The sequence below is a fragment of the Mesoplodon densirostris genome, chromosome 6 (genome assembly GCF_025265405.1).
Source record: "Mesoplodon densirostris isolate mMesDen1 chromosome 6, mMesDen1 primary haplotype, whole genome shotgun sequence".
In the NCBI taxonomy this organism is placed as follows: Eukaryota; Metazoa; Chordata; class Mammalia; order Artiodactyla; family Ziphiidae; genus Mesoplodon; species Mesoplodon densirostris.
This window is the reverse complement of record NC_082666.1, coordinates 58,083,321-58,099,917: the sequence shown is the minus strand read 5'-3', so window position 1 is coordinate 58,099,917 and position 16,597 is coordinate 58,083,321. Positions and strand designations below refer to the sequence as shown.

At 39.3% G+C, this 16,597-nt stretch overlaps 1 protein-coding gene across 2 annotated transcripts in view; it reads right to left on the bottom strand.

Annotated features, from left to right (window-relative positions):
- The window catches only part of SLC24A2 (solute carrier family 24 member 2), a 245,001-nt gene extending 229,358 nt beyond the window's left edge, over positions 1-15,643 (bottom strand). For both annotated transcript variants that reach the window (XM_060101488.1, XM_060101489.1), the window contains exon 1: positions 14,711-15,643. In XM_060101488.1, coding sequence (XP_059957471.1) covers positions 14,711-15,643 — 933 coding nt within the window. The remainder of the gene's footprint in view (positions 1-14,710) is intronic.
- Between the last annotated feature and the right edge of the window lie 954 nt (positions 15,644-16,597).

Sequence of the window (16,597 nt, the reverse complement as noted above, 5' to 3'; positions counted from 1 at the left end):
GTGGTGATACTTCCCAGGGCATTTAAATTCTTCCTCCTAAAGCCTAACACTATCTTATCCGGTTCTATTTATTTTTCTTAAGTGTCTGTGACTTGCAGAGCATTAAGACGCCAAAACATATGTTTCCAAAGCCTGTTCTCATTTCTCACCTTCACTTAGACTTTCAAGGTCAGAGCTGTTTGCTGCTATCCACTTAATTGGACTTAAAAATAAAAGGCAGCAGGAAACAGCAGATTTGTAATGGCCGTTCAAAGTAAGCACCAAACGAGCAGCCTGGCACATCTGAACCTATTTGAATAAATCAGCCTCTTGTTCAGGGCCCCCAAACTCCATCCACCCTGCCACTAGTCCCTGTGCAGCTGTAGCAAGCTAGCAGCAAGAGAGAGGATGTTTCCTGAACCCCTTGGAAACCACTGGAGCTTTGGACCAATTGTGCATTTTTGTACACAGCAGGATCGCATGGCTAAGTTCTCTTTACCCTTGGAGTGTGCTCATTAATTAGGTTTGTGCAATGACTGTTCACGCCAGGCAATGACAGAGTAGATCATTACTAGTATTGTTATTATTTACTGTATGTAGCTCCATATACTTACAAACCTTTGTTCAAAATGGATGCAAATGTTCCTAGGACCTGGAGTGGGAGAGGTTATATGTTTTGGGACAGAGTGGGTAGACGGGCAGGATTGGCCCACAGGCAAGTTGTATGAAGCTAAGTGCCGAGGTTCAAACAGCAACATGGGCGAAGTTCACATCTGGGAAAGAAGGACTGTGATCCAACTGCTTTCTTGACAATGCTTCTGGATAATACGTAGGGAAAGGGATTTGATGACAAGAAACTCTCTTAGATAATACAGAGAAGAATTAGGAGTAGGTTAAAAAGGGTGATGTAGCAACCAGACAACAAACATCCTGGGTCCAATGTTCAAGTAGATTCACGTTCCCAGGTTCTCTATAATCAATAAGTCCTGAAACTCAAACAACCCCTAAATCTTCCTCCAGTCCTTAGCTTCAAGGGGATCAAGCTTCCAAGACCAACTCAAGGAAACAGGCAGCTTTAGGGTTGATCCAAAGGTTCCAAATCACTCTAGGTATAAGTAGATGCCTAGAGAACAATAGGGAACAGCTTGGAGACCCAGTCCCAGTTGGGGAGCTGCCCCATCTATGGAGCATATTCCTTATTCCACAGAATAGAAGATATTTGCAAATCATATATACGTTCTTGCCCCCAGAATATATAAAGAACTCTTAAATTCAACAGTAAGGCAAATAACCCAATTTTTAAGTGGGCAAAGGATTTGAACAGACATATCTTCAAAGAAGATATACAAGTAGCCAATAAGCTCATGAAAAGATGTTCAACATCACCATCCTTCAAGAAAATGAAAATCAAAATCACAATGAGATACTAAGCCACGTCCACTAGGGTGGCTATAATCAAAAAGACATATAACAACAAATGTTGGCAAAGATGTAGAGGAATTGGAACCTTCATACCTTGCTGGTAGGAATGCAAAATAGTACAGACACTTTGGAAAACAGCTTGGCAGTTCCTTAAAATGTTAAACATATGGTGAGCATATGACCCAGCAATTCTACTCCTAAGAGAACTGAAAACATATATCCACACAAAAACTTGTAAGCAAATGTTCATAGCAGCATTACTTATAATGGCCAAAAAGTGGAAGTAACCCAAATGTCCATTAACTGATGAATGGATAAACAAAATATAGTATATCCATACAATGGAATATTTGGCCATAAAAAGGCAACAACATGGATGAACTTTGAAAACATTATGCTAACTGAAAGAAGCCAGACACAAAAGGCCATATATTGTATGATTCCCATTGATCTGAAATGTCCACAATAGGCAAATCTATAGCAACAGAAAGAAGATTGGTGGCTACCAGGGATGGGGACAGAAAGAGGGATGAGGAGTGATTATTAATAGATACAGGTTTCTTTTTGGTGGTGATGAACATGTTCTAAATATAGTGGTGATGATTTTACAACTCTGAATATATGAAAAACCAGTGAATTCCACATTGAGGATGAATTCTACGATAAGTGAATTATATCTCAAAAAAGCTGTTATAAAAAAGTCAATAGAGGACTTCCCTGATAGCGCAGTGGTTAAGAATCCGCCTGCCAATGCAGGGGACATGGGTTCGAGCCCTGGTCCAGGAAGATCCCACATGCCGCGGAGTAACTAAGCCTGTGCGCCACAACCACTGAGCCCGTGCACCTAGAGCCTGTGCTCTGCAACAAGAGAAGCCACTGCAATGAGAAGCCCACGCACCGCAACGAAGAGTAGCCCCCACTCACCACAACTAGAGAAAGCCCACGCACAGCAATGAAGACCCAACACAGCCAAAAAGAAAAAAAAAAGAAAACCTTAAAAAAAAGTCAATAGAGAGAAACACTACATAATGCTACACGGTAAGGAGAGCTTCTTCGAGGCCACAGCTGGAGTGATCTGGCCTTTAGAATTGATGGCCCTTACCTGCCCCGACAGCCACACTTCCAACCTGAGGAGACTGGAGAATGTCTAATGAATTCTGTTTCTCAAGTCAGATATTTGTTGTTTGCTCCTTGACTTTAATACATAAGCAACTATGTTTTATGAATGATTCAGGCCCAGACTTTTTATCGTGAACACTCATCACCACTATTATCAATTCCCGAAGGGTATTCAGTGCCCTTTTCCCTTCTACCCTAGATACCAAGCGAGACACCAAATACTGCAGGTGGGGTTGGTTAGTTCCTGAGTCAAAGGGAGTGATTTGATCCAAGGCAGAAAACACAGATGCTGGCAAACGAACATAAGGCGCAGCCACGACTAGATGGAGATGTGACAAGCTAAGATTAAACATTGATTATGTATATAAGAAAAGAGTAAACACATTTACAGGGCAGTAACAGGGGACCTCAAGAGAACTTTGTGGTTGAGCAAGGTTCAGTTTCCAAACAGGGAAACTACTTCTCTCCTAATCCTCTGCAAGAACAGAGGGAAAGCAGGTTCAAGTCCAAACACTGGACACTTGAATCAGTTGGGGAATTGCTCCTTCATCTGGCTGTTTGGGAGGCAGAGAGAAGAGGGCCTAGGGAGTGAGGCAAGGTCCTGAAATGACAGGAGGGCAGGCTAACAGCACATGGGAGGGACTCAGAGGAAAAGAGACCAGGAGTAGAATATACGTGGGTGAATGGGACCATATTCTGCTAATCACTTTTCCTGTGTGATTGCATCAAAATTCACAGCCTTTCTCTGAGGGAAAGGCTATTATTTTTTCTTAATCTATGGATAAACAAACATAAGCCCAGAGAGGTTCAGTAACTTGCCCAAGATCACACAGCAAGGAGGGTCACACTCTATCTCAGTCTTAAATAATAATTCTATTGTGTTAACCCTTAAACGTCATCCTCCCTCTCAGGAAACAAAGTTACAGGTTCCTAGAACACATGCACCAATACTCAGTGCCTACCGCATACCTAAAATAATAGAAGTGGCTCAACATCTTTTTCATTGCTATCAGGTGACAGGGAAAAATAAAACTGACTTAGCCTACAAGTGGTTAGGGCAACAGATGACAGTTTAAGTGGGAGGAATGGGGCTGCTGAAGGGGAAACCTCTATTTCTACTTGCAACCTCCTTGCCCAGCTCAATGTCCATCAAGCAGTAAAAGAGAAAGCACAGAGCACCAGCAACTTTGACCCTTTCTAGGAACGTCCTGTGCACAGGTGAGGAAGCCTGCATTACCCCTTCAAAGGAACTAGTCTCCTTTAATTGGTCTTCTTAACTGGAAAAGTACTCTGAAGGTAGTAAGTTCAGGGCTTCATTACCTGACCACCTCTTCTGTTGGTCAGTCCATAATTAGGGACATATATTTGTTTCTCTCCCATTAACACAGAGGCACAGAATTATCAGAGCTGGTGGGGACCCTGGAGATAAACTAACCCCTTCATTTTCAGAAGAGACACTTGGGGCAGAGTACCTGGACTAGGGTTAGACCGCCAGTGTGTGGGATGAAAGGGACTCCATCTCTCCAGGCTTGGTTCCTGCCAGTGCAGGATTCTGAGTGCATCCTTTAAAGCTATAAACATGGCATTAATATAGTCTGGTGCCCAGACCCTTTCCAAACCCATCAGCTTTTACCAGGACAAGAACCGTGTCTGCATCATTTGGTTTACAAATCCAATCCTTCATAAAAAGGTAACCAACCTAATTGAAATGCAGCGTCAGCCTTCTTGGCAAGGTTCTGCTTCTTTCTGACTCCGTATCTCCCTGTTTCATCCACATTTCTTTCCCACCCGATGACAAGCTCATTGGGAACCAAGGAGGAGTCGAGGCTCAGGGAGCACATCATGCTTTGATCTGCACCTTCCTTACCTGCAATCAGTCTCTGTCAGAGCCAGAGGGTAAGAAGCAAAGCCACCACCAGCTTAAAGGGCACCTTTGTGGAATTAAGAAAAGGCACCCTTTCCCCTGGGCAGCCACAGTCCCACACCAAAGCACACAGCTTGTCCAGTAGAGTGATGTCTGGATTTCTGTCCCTATTTGCCGCCTTGGTCAGACAGATGCCCTTGTGCAGTACATTAGCATAGCCTTGAAGGGCAGCCCCACTAAGAGGATGAAGGAGGAAAAAGGAATTTCTAAAAATACTATTTTTTTAAAACTTAGGTCACAATCCATTGGTGGGTCATGAAATTATTTTAGGGTTGAAACTAGCATTTTTAACAGAGTAGAAAATACTATATATATATATATATATATATATATATATATATATATATGCCTCACACTTAGATTTTATTTTTATATGTATATGTAAACATATACATATGTATGTGTATGTGCATGGGTATGTGTATATACTGAATTGAGATGTAAAATGTATTTTTTAGTGGGGGTCATGGTAAAAAATATTTAAAAGTCACTGACTTAACACAGCCTAATATGAAAGGTGCATCTAATTTGGAGGTTTGCTTTGTCTTTATTCCCAACTGTCCAGTAGGAAGCAACAAGAAAACGAGAATGCATTTAGGAGTCAGATAGAACCAAGTTCAAATGCAGTTTACCACTAAATTTGGACCTCAGGCAATCATTTATGTTTTCTGGTCCTCAGGTTCCTGATCTGTCAGTGGAGATGGTACCTGTTTCAGAACGTTGATGTGGTAAAGATCGGGTATTAAGCACGCATCCAGTTTTCAGATCTCTCTCTTCTCTCGACTTTGGAGAGACCAGCAGAGACCAGTGATCCAGGGACACACATGCAGCTGCCACTGAGGGTTTCCACTGCCAGAAGCCACAAAGCTGAGGAGGTGTAGAGTCCTGCAGTAAACTTTAAATGATTTTCTCCTGTGCAAGTTGTTCTCCTGTCTGTATGGAAGAACTGCCTCCCAAAGCATGCTTAAATAAAAATTACTGTTTAGCCAAGTCAATTAAATCATTTAAGCGAAAATACTACAGGTAAGCCGGGTTAGGAAAAGAGTTTGGTGCTGTGGGTATGGTGAGAATCTGGTCTTCTGTTTTAGGTAAATGTGTTAGATTTTAGTTTGGCATGGTTAGAGTATTCCACATAGTAAGGATGAGAGCCTCTGAGGACAGAAATGACAAGCTAAAGTAATCTTTTAGGTCATGTGGGTCAAATCTCCCATTTTCCAGATTTGGAGATAGGGTCCTAGGACATACAGGATCCACCAAAGTCACGTGGCTGGGGGGGGGGGGGCACACCTCGTCCCTTGGGAACATCATTTCTTAACTCCTGGGTCACAAGGCCTCCTTCTTTAGAATAATTCATCCTTTAAAACAAAAATTGCAACAACTTCCTGCCTTGATTTAGGTGTGGAAATGTGGGGAAGTATGAGAGCTAAAGTTAGGGTTTCTCAGCATATGTTTGTAAGAGATTTTTGAGTCATCACAGCAAACTTTAAAAATGACGCAAAAGACACATAGGAAATTGACAATCTATAAATGAAAATTTGAATTCTCAAAAAACATATTTTCAACCTCCCAATTAATCAACGAAATGCAAATTAAAACAATGTAATGTTGTTTCACCTATGAAACTGGAAAACATTAAAAATGATAATAGTCAACACTACCAAGGATGTAGCAACCTAGCAGAAACTTTAAAAAGCTCATAAACTTTGTTCCAGAATTTCTGCTTCTCCAAAATCAAAAATTCATGTGTAAGGCTGCTGGCTGTAGCATTTTTTTATAGTAGTGAAATATAATATGAAAATAACTTTCTATTTTATGATAATGCTAAACAGTGAATAACCATTTTGAAAAAGTTAATGATCTGAGGAAATGCTCATAATAAACCAAGTTAAAAAGTTAAAATGGTATATATTCAATATAAGTTTAAAGTTGTGCATATCCAATATGATTCAAACTTATTTAGATATATAGGTACATATGTGCATGTGTGTGTGTGTGTGCGTGTGTGTGAGTGAAAGTCTGGAAGAATAAATGCAAAAATGTTCATAGTTATTTCTGGATGGTGCAATGGAGAGATTATAGGCTATTTAAATTTTTTTTGTATTTTGATGTGTTTTTATAATCTTGTACAATGAATATATTACTTTAAGTATCTGGTAAAAATATTATTTAAAAGGCAAATCTACAATTTAAACTTTCTGTTAGAATTGCCTTTTACATTTGATTTGACTCAAAATTTGCCATTGGTAGGATCTGTTGATAAGGAGTTTTATTACAACGTCAGGCTATATTAAACATTCTGAAAGTATACAATTAAAATACATATTATCATCCCTTGTTATATGCATTATCATTTGACAAATCCAAAGTCTAAAACATAATTTTTGGCAATATGATGATTAAACATTCAGAGAAACCATTTTCACTATATACACCTCAAATTATTGGATACTATATTCTTTGATATATTTTAAAATTACCCAACTATATTAGTGAGGAAGCAGGGATTTCTTAGAACCTAGAACACCGACTAAGCACAAATCCAGAGGGGTCTGTGTTGCTTTGCCTCTGAGGTATTTGCCATTCCCCAGTGGTCAGAAACTAGGATTGTGGAAGCTACAAACATGAGGCCTGATAGAGAGGAGGTACTTCAGGGGCCTCCACTCCCAATAAGCTAGAAACCCTGAAGGGTGGACACTCTTAGTGGGTGAATAAGGAAAAAAAAAATCTGCCTACCGAAGGGAAATAGTAGAATGTGCCTATTTTGGCCTTAGTTTTGAGCGGTACTGAAAAAAAGAGCAAGAAAAAAGAGTCTCCCTTAAGAATTTCTAAGCACAGCCTCACTCTTGGCTTTGGAGTCTGAATTCACACTACATGGGTAGAAAAAAGTCAGACATTTAGGTTAGAATGGTTCCAGGTTGGATGGGCTCCTGGGAACTTGACAGAAGAGCAAACAAGTCCTTTCTGTTGGGATACACTTAGAACAGAGGCCTCAGTGACTCCCTACAGGTCAAGTTCCAAGAAATATGAGTTCAAAGTTTTAAAAGAAATCACTAAATACATAAGAAAGCAACCCCACATGAAACATAAAACAACACAACTAGACCTGCAAGGATACTGATACTAGAAATACCAATTATGAACTATAAATATAAATATACTTAACATGTTTAGAAAAATAAAAGAAGGCATTAAATAATAGAAGAAGAAGAAACAGTGAAAATCAACCTGACAGTGGTGAAAAGGAGCCACAAAACCTAGAAATGAAAAATATAATAATTACAATTAGAAACTAAACAGATGAGCACCAGAGCAGGTTAGACAAAATTGAAGAGAAAACTAGAAAGTAGAAAGCAGATATAAAGAAATGATCAGCAAGAAGAACACAGAAAAAGATGAGTAGTTAAAAGACATGAAGAACAGGTTGAGATGGTATAACATATATCCAATCAGAATTCTAGAAGATTATGGGAAGAATGAGGTAGAGGCCAAATTGATGGAAGGCACTAATCCTCAAATACAGGAAGTCTAATGAATCACAAATAGGGGATAATTAAGTGAGAAAATCACACCTGTCATGGCATCAGGAAAATGCTGAACACCAAAAACAAAGAGAAAACCTTATAAAGTAGTCAAAGAGAAGAGACAAACTTCTTACAAAGGAGCAACATTCACACCAGCAGCAGTCTTTTCAATGGCAAAAGTGGAAGTCAGAGACAGTAGAATTATTATTTCAAAGTGGAATGAGAAAATAACTTTCTACCCACCAAAGCTATCCTTCAAGAACAAAAGTAAAATAGATCTGTAAGCAAATAAAAATCAGGAGCAGATACTATTAACAGATTCTTGCTAAAGGAACTTATAAAGAATGTAAGTCAGTACAAGAAAAAGTCATAGAGAAAAGGTCTGATATGAGAAAAGAAATGAGGAGAAAAACTGGTAAAAATGTGGATACATCTAAAAACATTGATGGCATAATGTCTAATTTGTAGGATTTAAAAAGTGAAGATTATACCTCAATAAAGCTGTTATAAAACATCAAGGTAGAACTTAAATTGTAGACTTCAAATCATTTACACTGGGGGACAGGAGACTGAGTTAAAACGTTCTAAGGCCCTTAAGATGTTTAGCATGAGTGTAAAGATACACTCTGTTGAGTTAAATATATGCATTAAAAATTTTAGGGTAAACACTGAAAGACTAGAAATAGGATGTATAAATTCCAAACTACTAATGGGAAAAGCAGATTTAGAAAAAAATCAATCCAAAAAAAAAAGCAAAAAAAAGTTATAAAAAATAGAAAGTTTAAAATAGCATGATAGAAAAGAATCCAAATGTAATAGTGATCACAATCAATGTAAATAAACTAAACTTTCCAGCTAAAAGATAATGATTGTCAAACTGAATTAAACAAAATGCTGCTTTACTCTGTTTACTAGAGACTTACCTAAAACAAAAGGAGGTTGAAAATGGAAGAATGAAGAAACTAAACCAGTCAAATCCACACAGATGTCCTTGACTCATCTTGGAGTAACTTAACAATCTCATTCTTTGTTAAAGTTAAAATACAAATTATCTGGTTCTAGGGAAAAAAAGGGGAGAAGGGAGGCAAAAAGGGGAGAGGAAGAAAGGAGACAGGAAGGGAAGTGGTGATAAGTCCTCGCTCTCAACATTGCCAGGATTCACAAAGTTTAGGTCATCTCTCGCTGGAGGAACAAGAGTAGCTAGGGGAACAGCCATGGGCAATCTGCCCTCTGTGTATTAAAATCCACTGGGCTTTCTGAGACTCTCAAAGTGCCTCCTTCACTCTTTGAATCATGCAGTAACTGAAGGGTTTGCTTTTAACATAAGTAGAGGGAGACAAAACAAGGAAAATAGCACCATGCTGTATCCCTAGATCAACAAACAGACTTGTGATACTGTGATTTATAGTAAATATATTTGGTCATTCAGATGACCAAAATATATTTCTCATATATATTTGGTCTTGGTTCACAGTTCTGGGCTCGTGGCTCTCAAAACCCCTGGAATTTCCTAAGTGTGGAGAGTGATAAAGGTGTCGTTTGTTATGTTAATGAGGCAACTTTAGGAAAGCACCTAAGGATGGGGGCTGGTTGCCAGTGGAGCCAACTGTGTGATTAAAGGGCGGGACTGAGGAGAGAGGGGCTGGAGGTCAAATCAATCGCCAGTGGCCAGTGATTTAATCGACCATACCCACGTAATGAAGCCTCCATAAAACCCCCCAAAATGGCAGAGTTCAGAGTTGGTGAACACCTGGAGGTGCTGGGAGAGTGGTGCCTGGAGAGGGCACGGAAGCTCCATGCCTTTCCCCGTGCCTCACCCTAGGCGTCTCTTCCAGCCAGCTGCTCCTGAGTTACATCCTTTTATAATAAACCAGCGATCTAGTGAGTAAAATGTTTCTCTTAGTTTTGAGAGATCCTCTGGCAAATTCATTGAACCCGAGGAGGGGGTCACTGGAACCTCGGACTTACAGCCAGTCGGTCAGAACTACAGGTAACAACCTGGACTTGTGACCTGCATGGGGAGTGGGGGCAGTCTTGTAGGACTGAACCCTTAACTTGTGGAAAACTGATGTTCTCTCTGGGTGGACAGTGTCAGAATTGAGTTAAATTCTTGGACACCCTGCTGGTGTCTGAAAATTTCTTGGTGTTGTGAGGGAAGCACCCTACCCAACCCCTACACGTTTGAATTGGGTCCAGGAACTCAAAAGAATGCTACAATCACAGGCATCTAGTCAAGAATTTTAGTGCCTATATTTTCTTTCTTTTGAGGACAGAGAGTTTCCAAGTCTCTCAAGTAGTACTTACTCACTATAAGGACGATCTCACCTTACCTTCCTTGAAATCTGTACATTAATTTTACTAATTTACGTACTAGGTATGGAGGGGAAACAAAGGTTGAATTTATAACATATTCTTTGCCTTAAGAAGGCTTGGGACTATACATTTGTATTTATATAATTGTTTATGGTTTAGCATCTTACTAGAAATACTTCACTTTATGAAGAATATTTATAATATTGTTTCAATTTCGATTTTCCCATGATCATTAATAACAATTTGCATTGCAAACAGTCTGTTGGCAAGCAACTTTTCAGGAGCACACAAAATGAATAAAGCAAGGCACACCTAAATTACTAAGGAGCCTGCCTTCAACTATCCAGCTTTAAGCATCTTTATTTAGACCATTCCCTTCATTTGAACTGGGCTGACTTGGTGTCAGATTACAGTGCCAAGTCTAAGAAAAAGTTAAATACCATGGACAGCTGCTTTCTAGGCCAATGACAGCCTAGCACCATAGCAGATCAGGGGACCTCAGCAGGGGACCTCAGCAGGCAGGCCAGGCACACTGCAAAACATGCCAGATGCCCTGAAACTCCACTGCTTCACATCCTGCAGGATTCAAATTAATTCCTAACCAGCTATGGAGAGGTTTTTGGAAGACAGTCCCAATCATTTATAAATAAAAATACCCTTAAAACAAAAATCTCTGCTTAGTATAGATATTTCTAAACCACAGTCTACAAAATAAACTTTCAGGACAACAAAGGCATTTGAAGGTTTCCTTGGAGTTTATAATAATATCTTCCCTGCATATGTTCATTGTATATGAAATTAGGCTTATAAATATTATAATATGACAAATATCACATGCCCCTAAGGGAGACAACAGCCCGCTGAACTCAGTGATTCACTGGCATGAACTACAATCTTCAAGGAATATTTTGAAATTCTCAAATTTGAAATAATTTATCCTGATTCACTTTTCATTTAAGAACAAAAGATGAAAGGAAAGGAACTAACACTTACTGAACAACCCACATTTGCCAAGGACTATGTTAGCTGCTTAACACTCATTTCTTCATTTAGTAATTTTCCCAACTTTATGAAGTAGGTATTATTATTTTCATTTTCCTAATTAGGAAAATGAGGCTCAGTAAGTTTATGTGACTTCTCTGAGGTCACAAGTCTTATTATACACCTGGGCTAACACCTTTTTTCCCTGAATCAAAGCCCAGGATCTCCTTACCATGTCATGACACTACACGACATTTTTTTGTTTTGTTTTGTTTTGTTTTTTGGGTTTTTTTGTGGCACGCGGGCCTCCCACCGCTGTGGCCTCTCCCATCGCGGAGCACAGGCTCCGGAAGAGCAGGCTCCGGACGCGCAGGCCCCGCGGCCATGGCCCACGGGCCCAGCCGCTCCGCGGCACGCGGGATCCTCCCGGACCGGGGCACGAACCCGCGCCCCCCGCATCAGCAGGCGGACCCCCAACCACTGCGCCACCAGGGAAGCCCCTACACGACATTTTTTTTAAACAATAATATTATCACTAAAAGACACAATAAAAATATCAAATTAAAAAACCAAACACCAGTGGAACAGTTAAATAAAATGGGAAACTATTACTTTAAATATGAGAAAAATGTTTGTATTTTCTATTTTTTCATGCTCCACAGTTGCACCATCATCAATAATGAAACCAAATTAAGATTTTCAACTGGTCCGTGAAGGCAGCAGTTTCAAAGATATTTCACTGTCTACAGCCCAGCAGAACTGATGAGTTTTTAGTAAGAACCATTGATGACTTGTATAAAAATATCTAAAATATGCTTCCTCCACTTTCCCATACTCCCCTATTCCATAATTGTGCAATTAAGACAATGAGGTAGCTTTGCCTAAAAATATGCTTAGTATTTTGCTTCCTAAACTCTTGTACAGCACATTCCTCTCTAGGAAGACTCCACTGAGGGCTGTCTTTGGCTTGGGGTCTTTTTCTGAGTTTTCTGATAATGTTAGAAGCACTGACTTAGGTAGGAAAGGTGGAGTATACAGTCAGAAATCGACTTTGCAGATCAGAGAACAAGACAGCCAAGCTCAAAGACTCATCCCTCCTTGAGGGATGTTCAGTGCTCACATGTTCAGTGCTTAGAGAGCAAAATCTCCATAAGATTCTGAAGTCAGACATCTGATAAAGACCAACTGCTGAAAAAACTTTCTTCCAACAATTATTCAAAAGTGAAATTGGCAAGGTAAAATTTCCTAAAGGAAATCACACATCATTATGTACTGTTCCACCTAAAAATATCTGTGTTCCAGCATACCGAACAAGACTTAGCTATGTTAAAAAATTCTGGTCCCATGATAATTTATAGTTCAATCTAGTTACTGAATGACAAAATAAATAATAATGATTAAGTGGAATAAACTAAAGCTATTTGGTGCTCAAAGGAAAATAATACAATGAACATATTTTGGAGGTAAATCAGAAACAGGAGATATAGTCATGAATATAATTTGCTTTCTTTTTTAATTAGGTAAATCCAGAATTCCAAAATTTTAAAAATGCACAATATTAAGCATAGCAAAAATTATGGATATGAGTAATAACTTTAAGGAATGCCAGCCTAAGTTATTGACTTTTAAATTACCATTAAAATGACATGACAGTCACCTAATATAGTAGGTAAAAATCCTGCAAAAGCTGACTTAATGAGTGACTTATAATTTATTAAAAGCCGTCTGTAAACCATATTTAAAAGGTTATTACTAAATGCACAAAACCACCTCCTTCCTCTCTAGCAGAAGACAAAATCCCCCTGCAATCTTCAATACACCATTGGACTGCTCTGAAAATTCCTTTTTCATACACGTTGCCAACATAACCTTTAGCCGAGCCTGTGCCTAAGTTAATGAAGTTCCACTGCGGCGTACCAAAATGAAAAAGGACTGAGTTCTCAAAAAGACTTTTTATCTTTGATGGGCCCAGGATATTTATAAGACACCAAATCATTCCCTTGCCTCTAAAAAACAGGCCTTTCCCTTGGCAACTGTTCAGCATTCTAATTGGAATACACACATAGACGACTAATGCAAACCACCCAAACTTGTAGTCAGTCTTGAGGAGATGGCTTGAGGGATCATCCTTTGGGCTACAAAATTAGATCAGGGACTGGGCTCCAGTGATGACCCTGTCTTATGCCCTCAAGGATACAGACTCAGTATCACATCTGAATGCTTATTTGCCATGATTTTTTTTTTTTACTACAGTTTCTAACAAACAACCATACACTGAGTGATACGTTAGAAAAAATACAGTATAAAACATTTCTTTTTTGCATGGAATAAATAGAAACATTACTAGTGGTTTTTTTTGTTGGGGTTTGCTTCTATTTCACAGCTGCTACAAAAATGATGGATGGTCATCAAACTTGAACATAAAGGAATTATGCTAAATTAATATCATTTTTTTCTTCATCTGGACAAAACATCTCACCCTCCACTCAACATCTGTTTTTTGCATACATGAGAATTTCCCCAGATGCAAGTATGAAAAGTCTGCGTATGTATTTTGTTTCACTGTTTAAAATCACATTCCGAGACGACATTCCAATGTTAGGATATAGATCAGAATGGCATTACTCTACTTACCAGAAAATTTTATTGATGTGGCCCATGGATTATTTTTAATAATTAATCTATATTTTTGCAGATCGATTTCTTCTAAGCTCTTTACCAACTTGCTTGCTACCTAAGTGGTAGGATGGCCACTAAAATGTCATTAAAACTCCCTCAAATCCTACCATAAAAAATATTTTGGGTCATGTTTATCATGGCGTGCAAAATGGGCCCTCAAGCTACAGAGGCAGGCAGCATGGCTTGCCACTGACTCTTTCACATATCCCGATCCGTGCCTGGTCGAGTCGTCTGAAGCACTATTGTGTGGATCAAGAAGAATGGCCATGACCCATTCTAACGACCAGTCCTGCTAGGCCCTAGGCTGCTGACTTAAAGGTCCAGCTCTGCTGACACAAACAAACTTTCTTCGCTAAGCATCTTTAAAGAGATGGTTCTTGATAACTGTCACATGTTCATTTAAATAGAAAAAGCCCTGCAACTTTCAAGGCACACACACACACTTTCCCATGAAAATAAAACGGCTCACAAAAATAAGAAAATAAGAGACAAATAACTGCTGAGCCTGCTCTGAGAAGCTTATGTAACCTATATTTAGAACTGTTTTACTCTGAGGCAAGTAGCTTGAGAACTTAGTAGACATTCCCCAGAATAGCCCCCAAATTATTTTTTCCACTGTCATGTTGGTCTGGCTGTCAAAGAAATGCATAAAGCACCCTGCTATCCATTACAGCCCCAAACACCATCCCATTAAAAAGTGGCAGATCTAAAAAACATAAGAGTTCAGAGCTATGGTCAAGAAGACATTAAATAAACCACCACCACCACCTACCTTTGCTTGGGCCTCTGGTGCTGTCACCTTGACGACTTTGTTGCGGTTTATCATTTGCTTCACCCATCTTTCTACTTGGACGTTGAATTTCATGAAAACCACATAGCCAAAGTAAGCTGTTAAGAGAAGCAAGCTTTCCCACCACATGATAAAGTTATCCAGGAAAAATATGATCAGCATGATCAAGTCAATGATGTAGAAGGACACATCCCGAAAGAGTGGCCACCATGTCAGGTTTAAGATTTCTCTGGAAAACAGAGCACACATGCCAATGACAAAGAGGATGTTGAACACTGCTGAGCCCACGATTGTGCCAATGCCAACATTGCTGTGAGCGATAAATACCCCTATGAGAGACGTGAAAAGCTCTGGGGCTGACCCCCCGGCAGCCATAAAGGTGGCTCCAGCCACATCATCAGAGATGCCCAGTTTTTCAGTGATGACAGTCAAAGAGGGAACAAAGAACTCATCGCAGACAATGGCTAAGGCTATGAACATGTAGATCATTCCAATGACATGGAGAATGATGGCACCTTTTCTTCGCTGCTCGAGGGAAAAGATGTCTCTTGGGTAGTCTCCTTGGGCATGATCTGTACTATTCTCAGATTTGCCTTCCTGAGAAACAGGTGGCTGTGGAGTATAATCTCGAATCTTGTCATTTAAATCTAAGAGTGTTCTTTGACGGTAATCGTGTGCTACCCTGGGGCCACTTGCACCACTGGCCTCTCCTGTGCTCTGTGTCTCTGTCTCAGAAAAGGCACTGATTGAAAACGGAACAGTGCTAATGGCTACCAGGCCCATGAAAAGGCCTAAGATTCTAATCAACTTCAGTTTTTTTCTGACATTATAATGTCTCCTGCAGCCAGACGGTGACTTATCTGAACACCATTTCTCGAGGAAAGAGATGGTGGTGGTGCTTTGGTGCAGATCCATCCTGGGTCTTCTGGTGGATGTGGTGGTCTTCAAATTGTACACTCAACCAGATGTTTCTTTCATACTTTTCCTCACTTTACAGTTAACAGTGCTTGTGGGGTGCTTCCACAATTAGGGATTCTTAGGCTTCACATGAAATATTTCCAACATTTATGCTTAAATAAAAATAAAAACAAGGATATGTGAATCGTAAAATCATGTCTTTTTTACAAAACAACTTGGCAGATATGAAAAAATCCTATCCTACAGCCATGTGACCTTGGGTTAAGTTCCTTAATTTTTCTGTGCCTCAGTTTCCCCATTTCAAAAATTAGGACAATTGCAGCACCTACCACCAAGTGCTGCTTTGAGGATGAGTTAAAATACATGAAGCATTAAGAGTAGGACGTGACACCTACTAGGCACTTATGATAGTGTATGTACAAAGGCAAACATTTTGGTAAATCCAATGTTAGACGTAGACTATGTATTTGTGTCTGTTAAATACAAAAATTTTATAGATGTAGATGGAAATCTATGTTTATCCCACCTTAACTCATGTAACAAATAACCTCCCAGGGCTAAAAAAGGCATTACTTCCTTTAGAATTATCTACGTATTTGACAACCAAAACCACTGTCTTTTCTTTTGGTACAATTACATAATTCCAGTTGCAGGCACACTTTTCTGATTAATCTATCACTTGGAAAGGGCTGAGTGTTGGAGGAGACAGCACTCTTTTCCTGCACACATAAAGATCTCAGGATCCTATTTTTCATGGAAAGCCCCTCCTATAGCAAATGCAGAAAAGTAGCCCTTTAAAAATTTAAGTTTACAAAAGAATGTTCGGATGACATGAACAAACTGTCTTCCCTAAATATCTAGACACTGTATTCAGCTAAAGCTTATTTTAAAAAAACAAACTTTAATCGTATTTAAAATAGACCATTTAGTAAATCAAACAACTTCTAACAA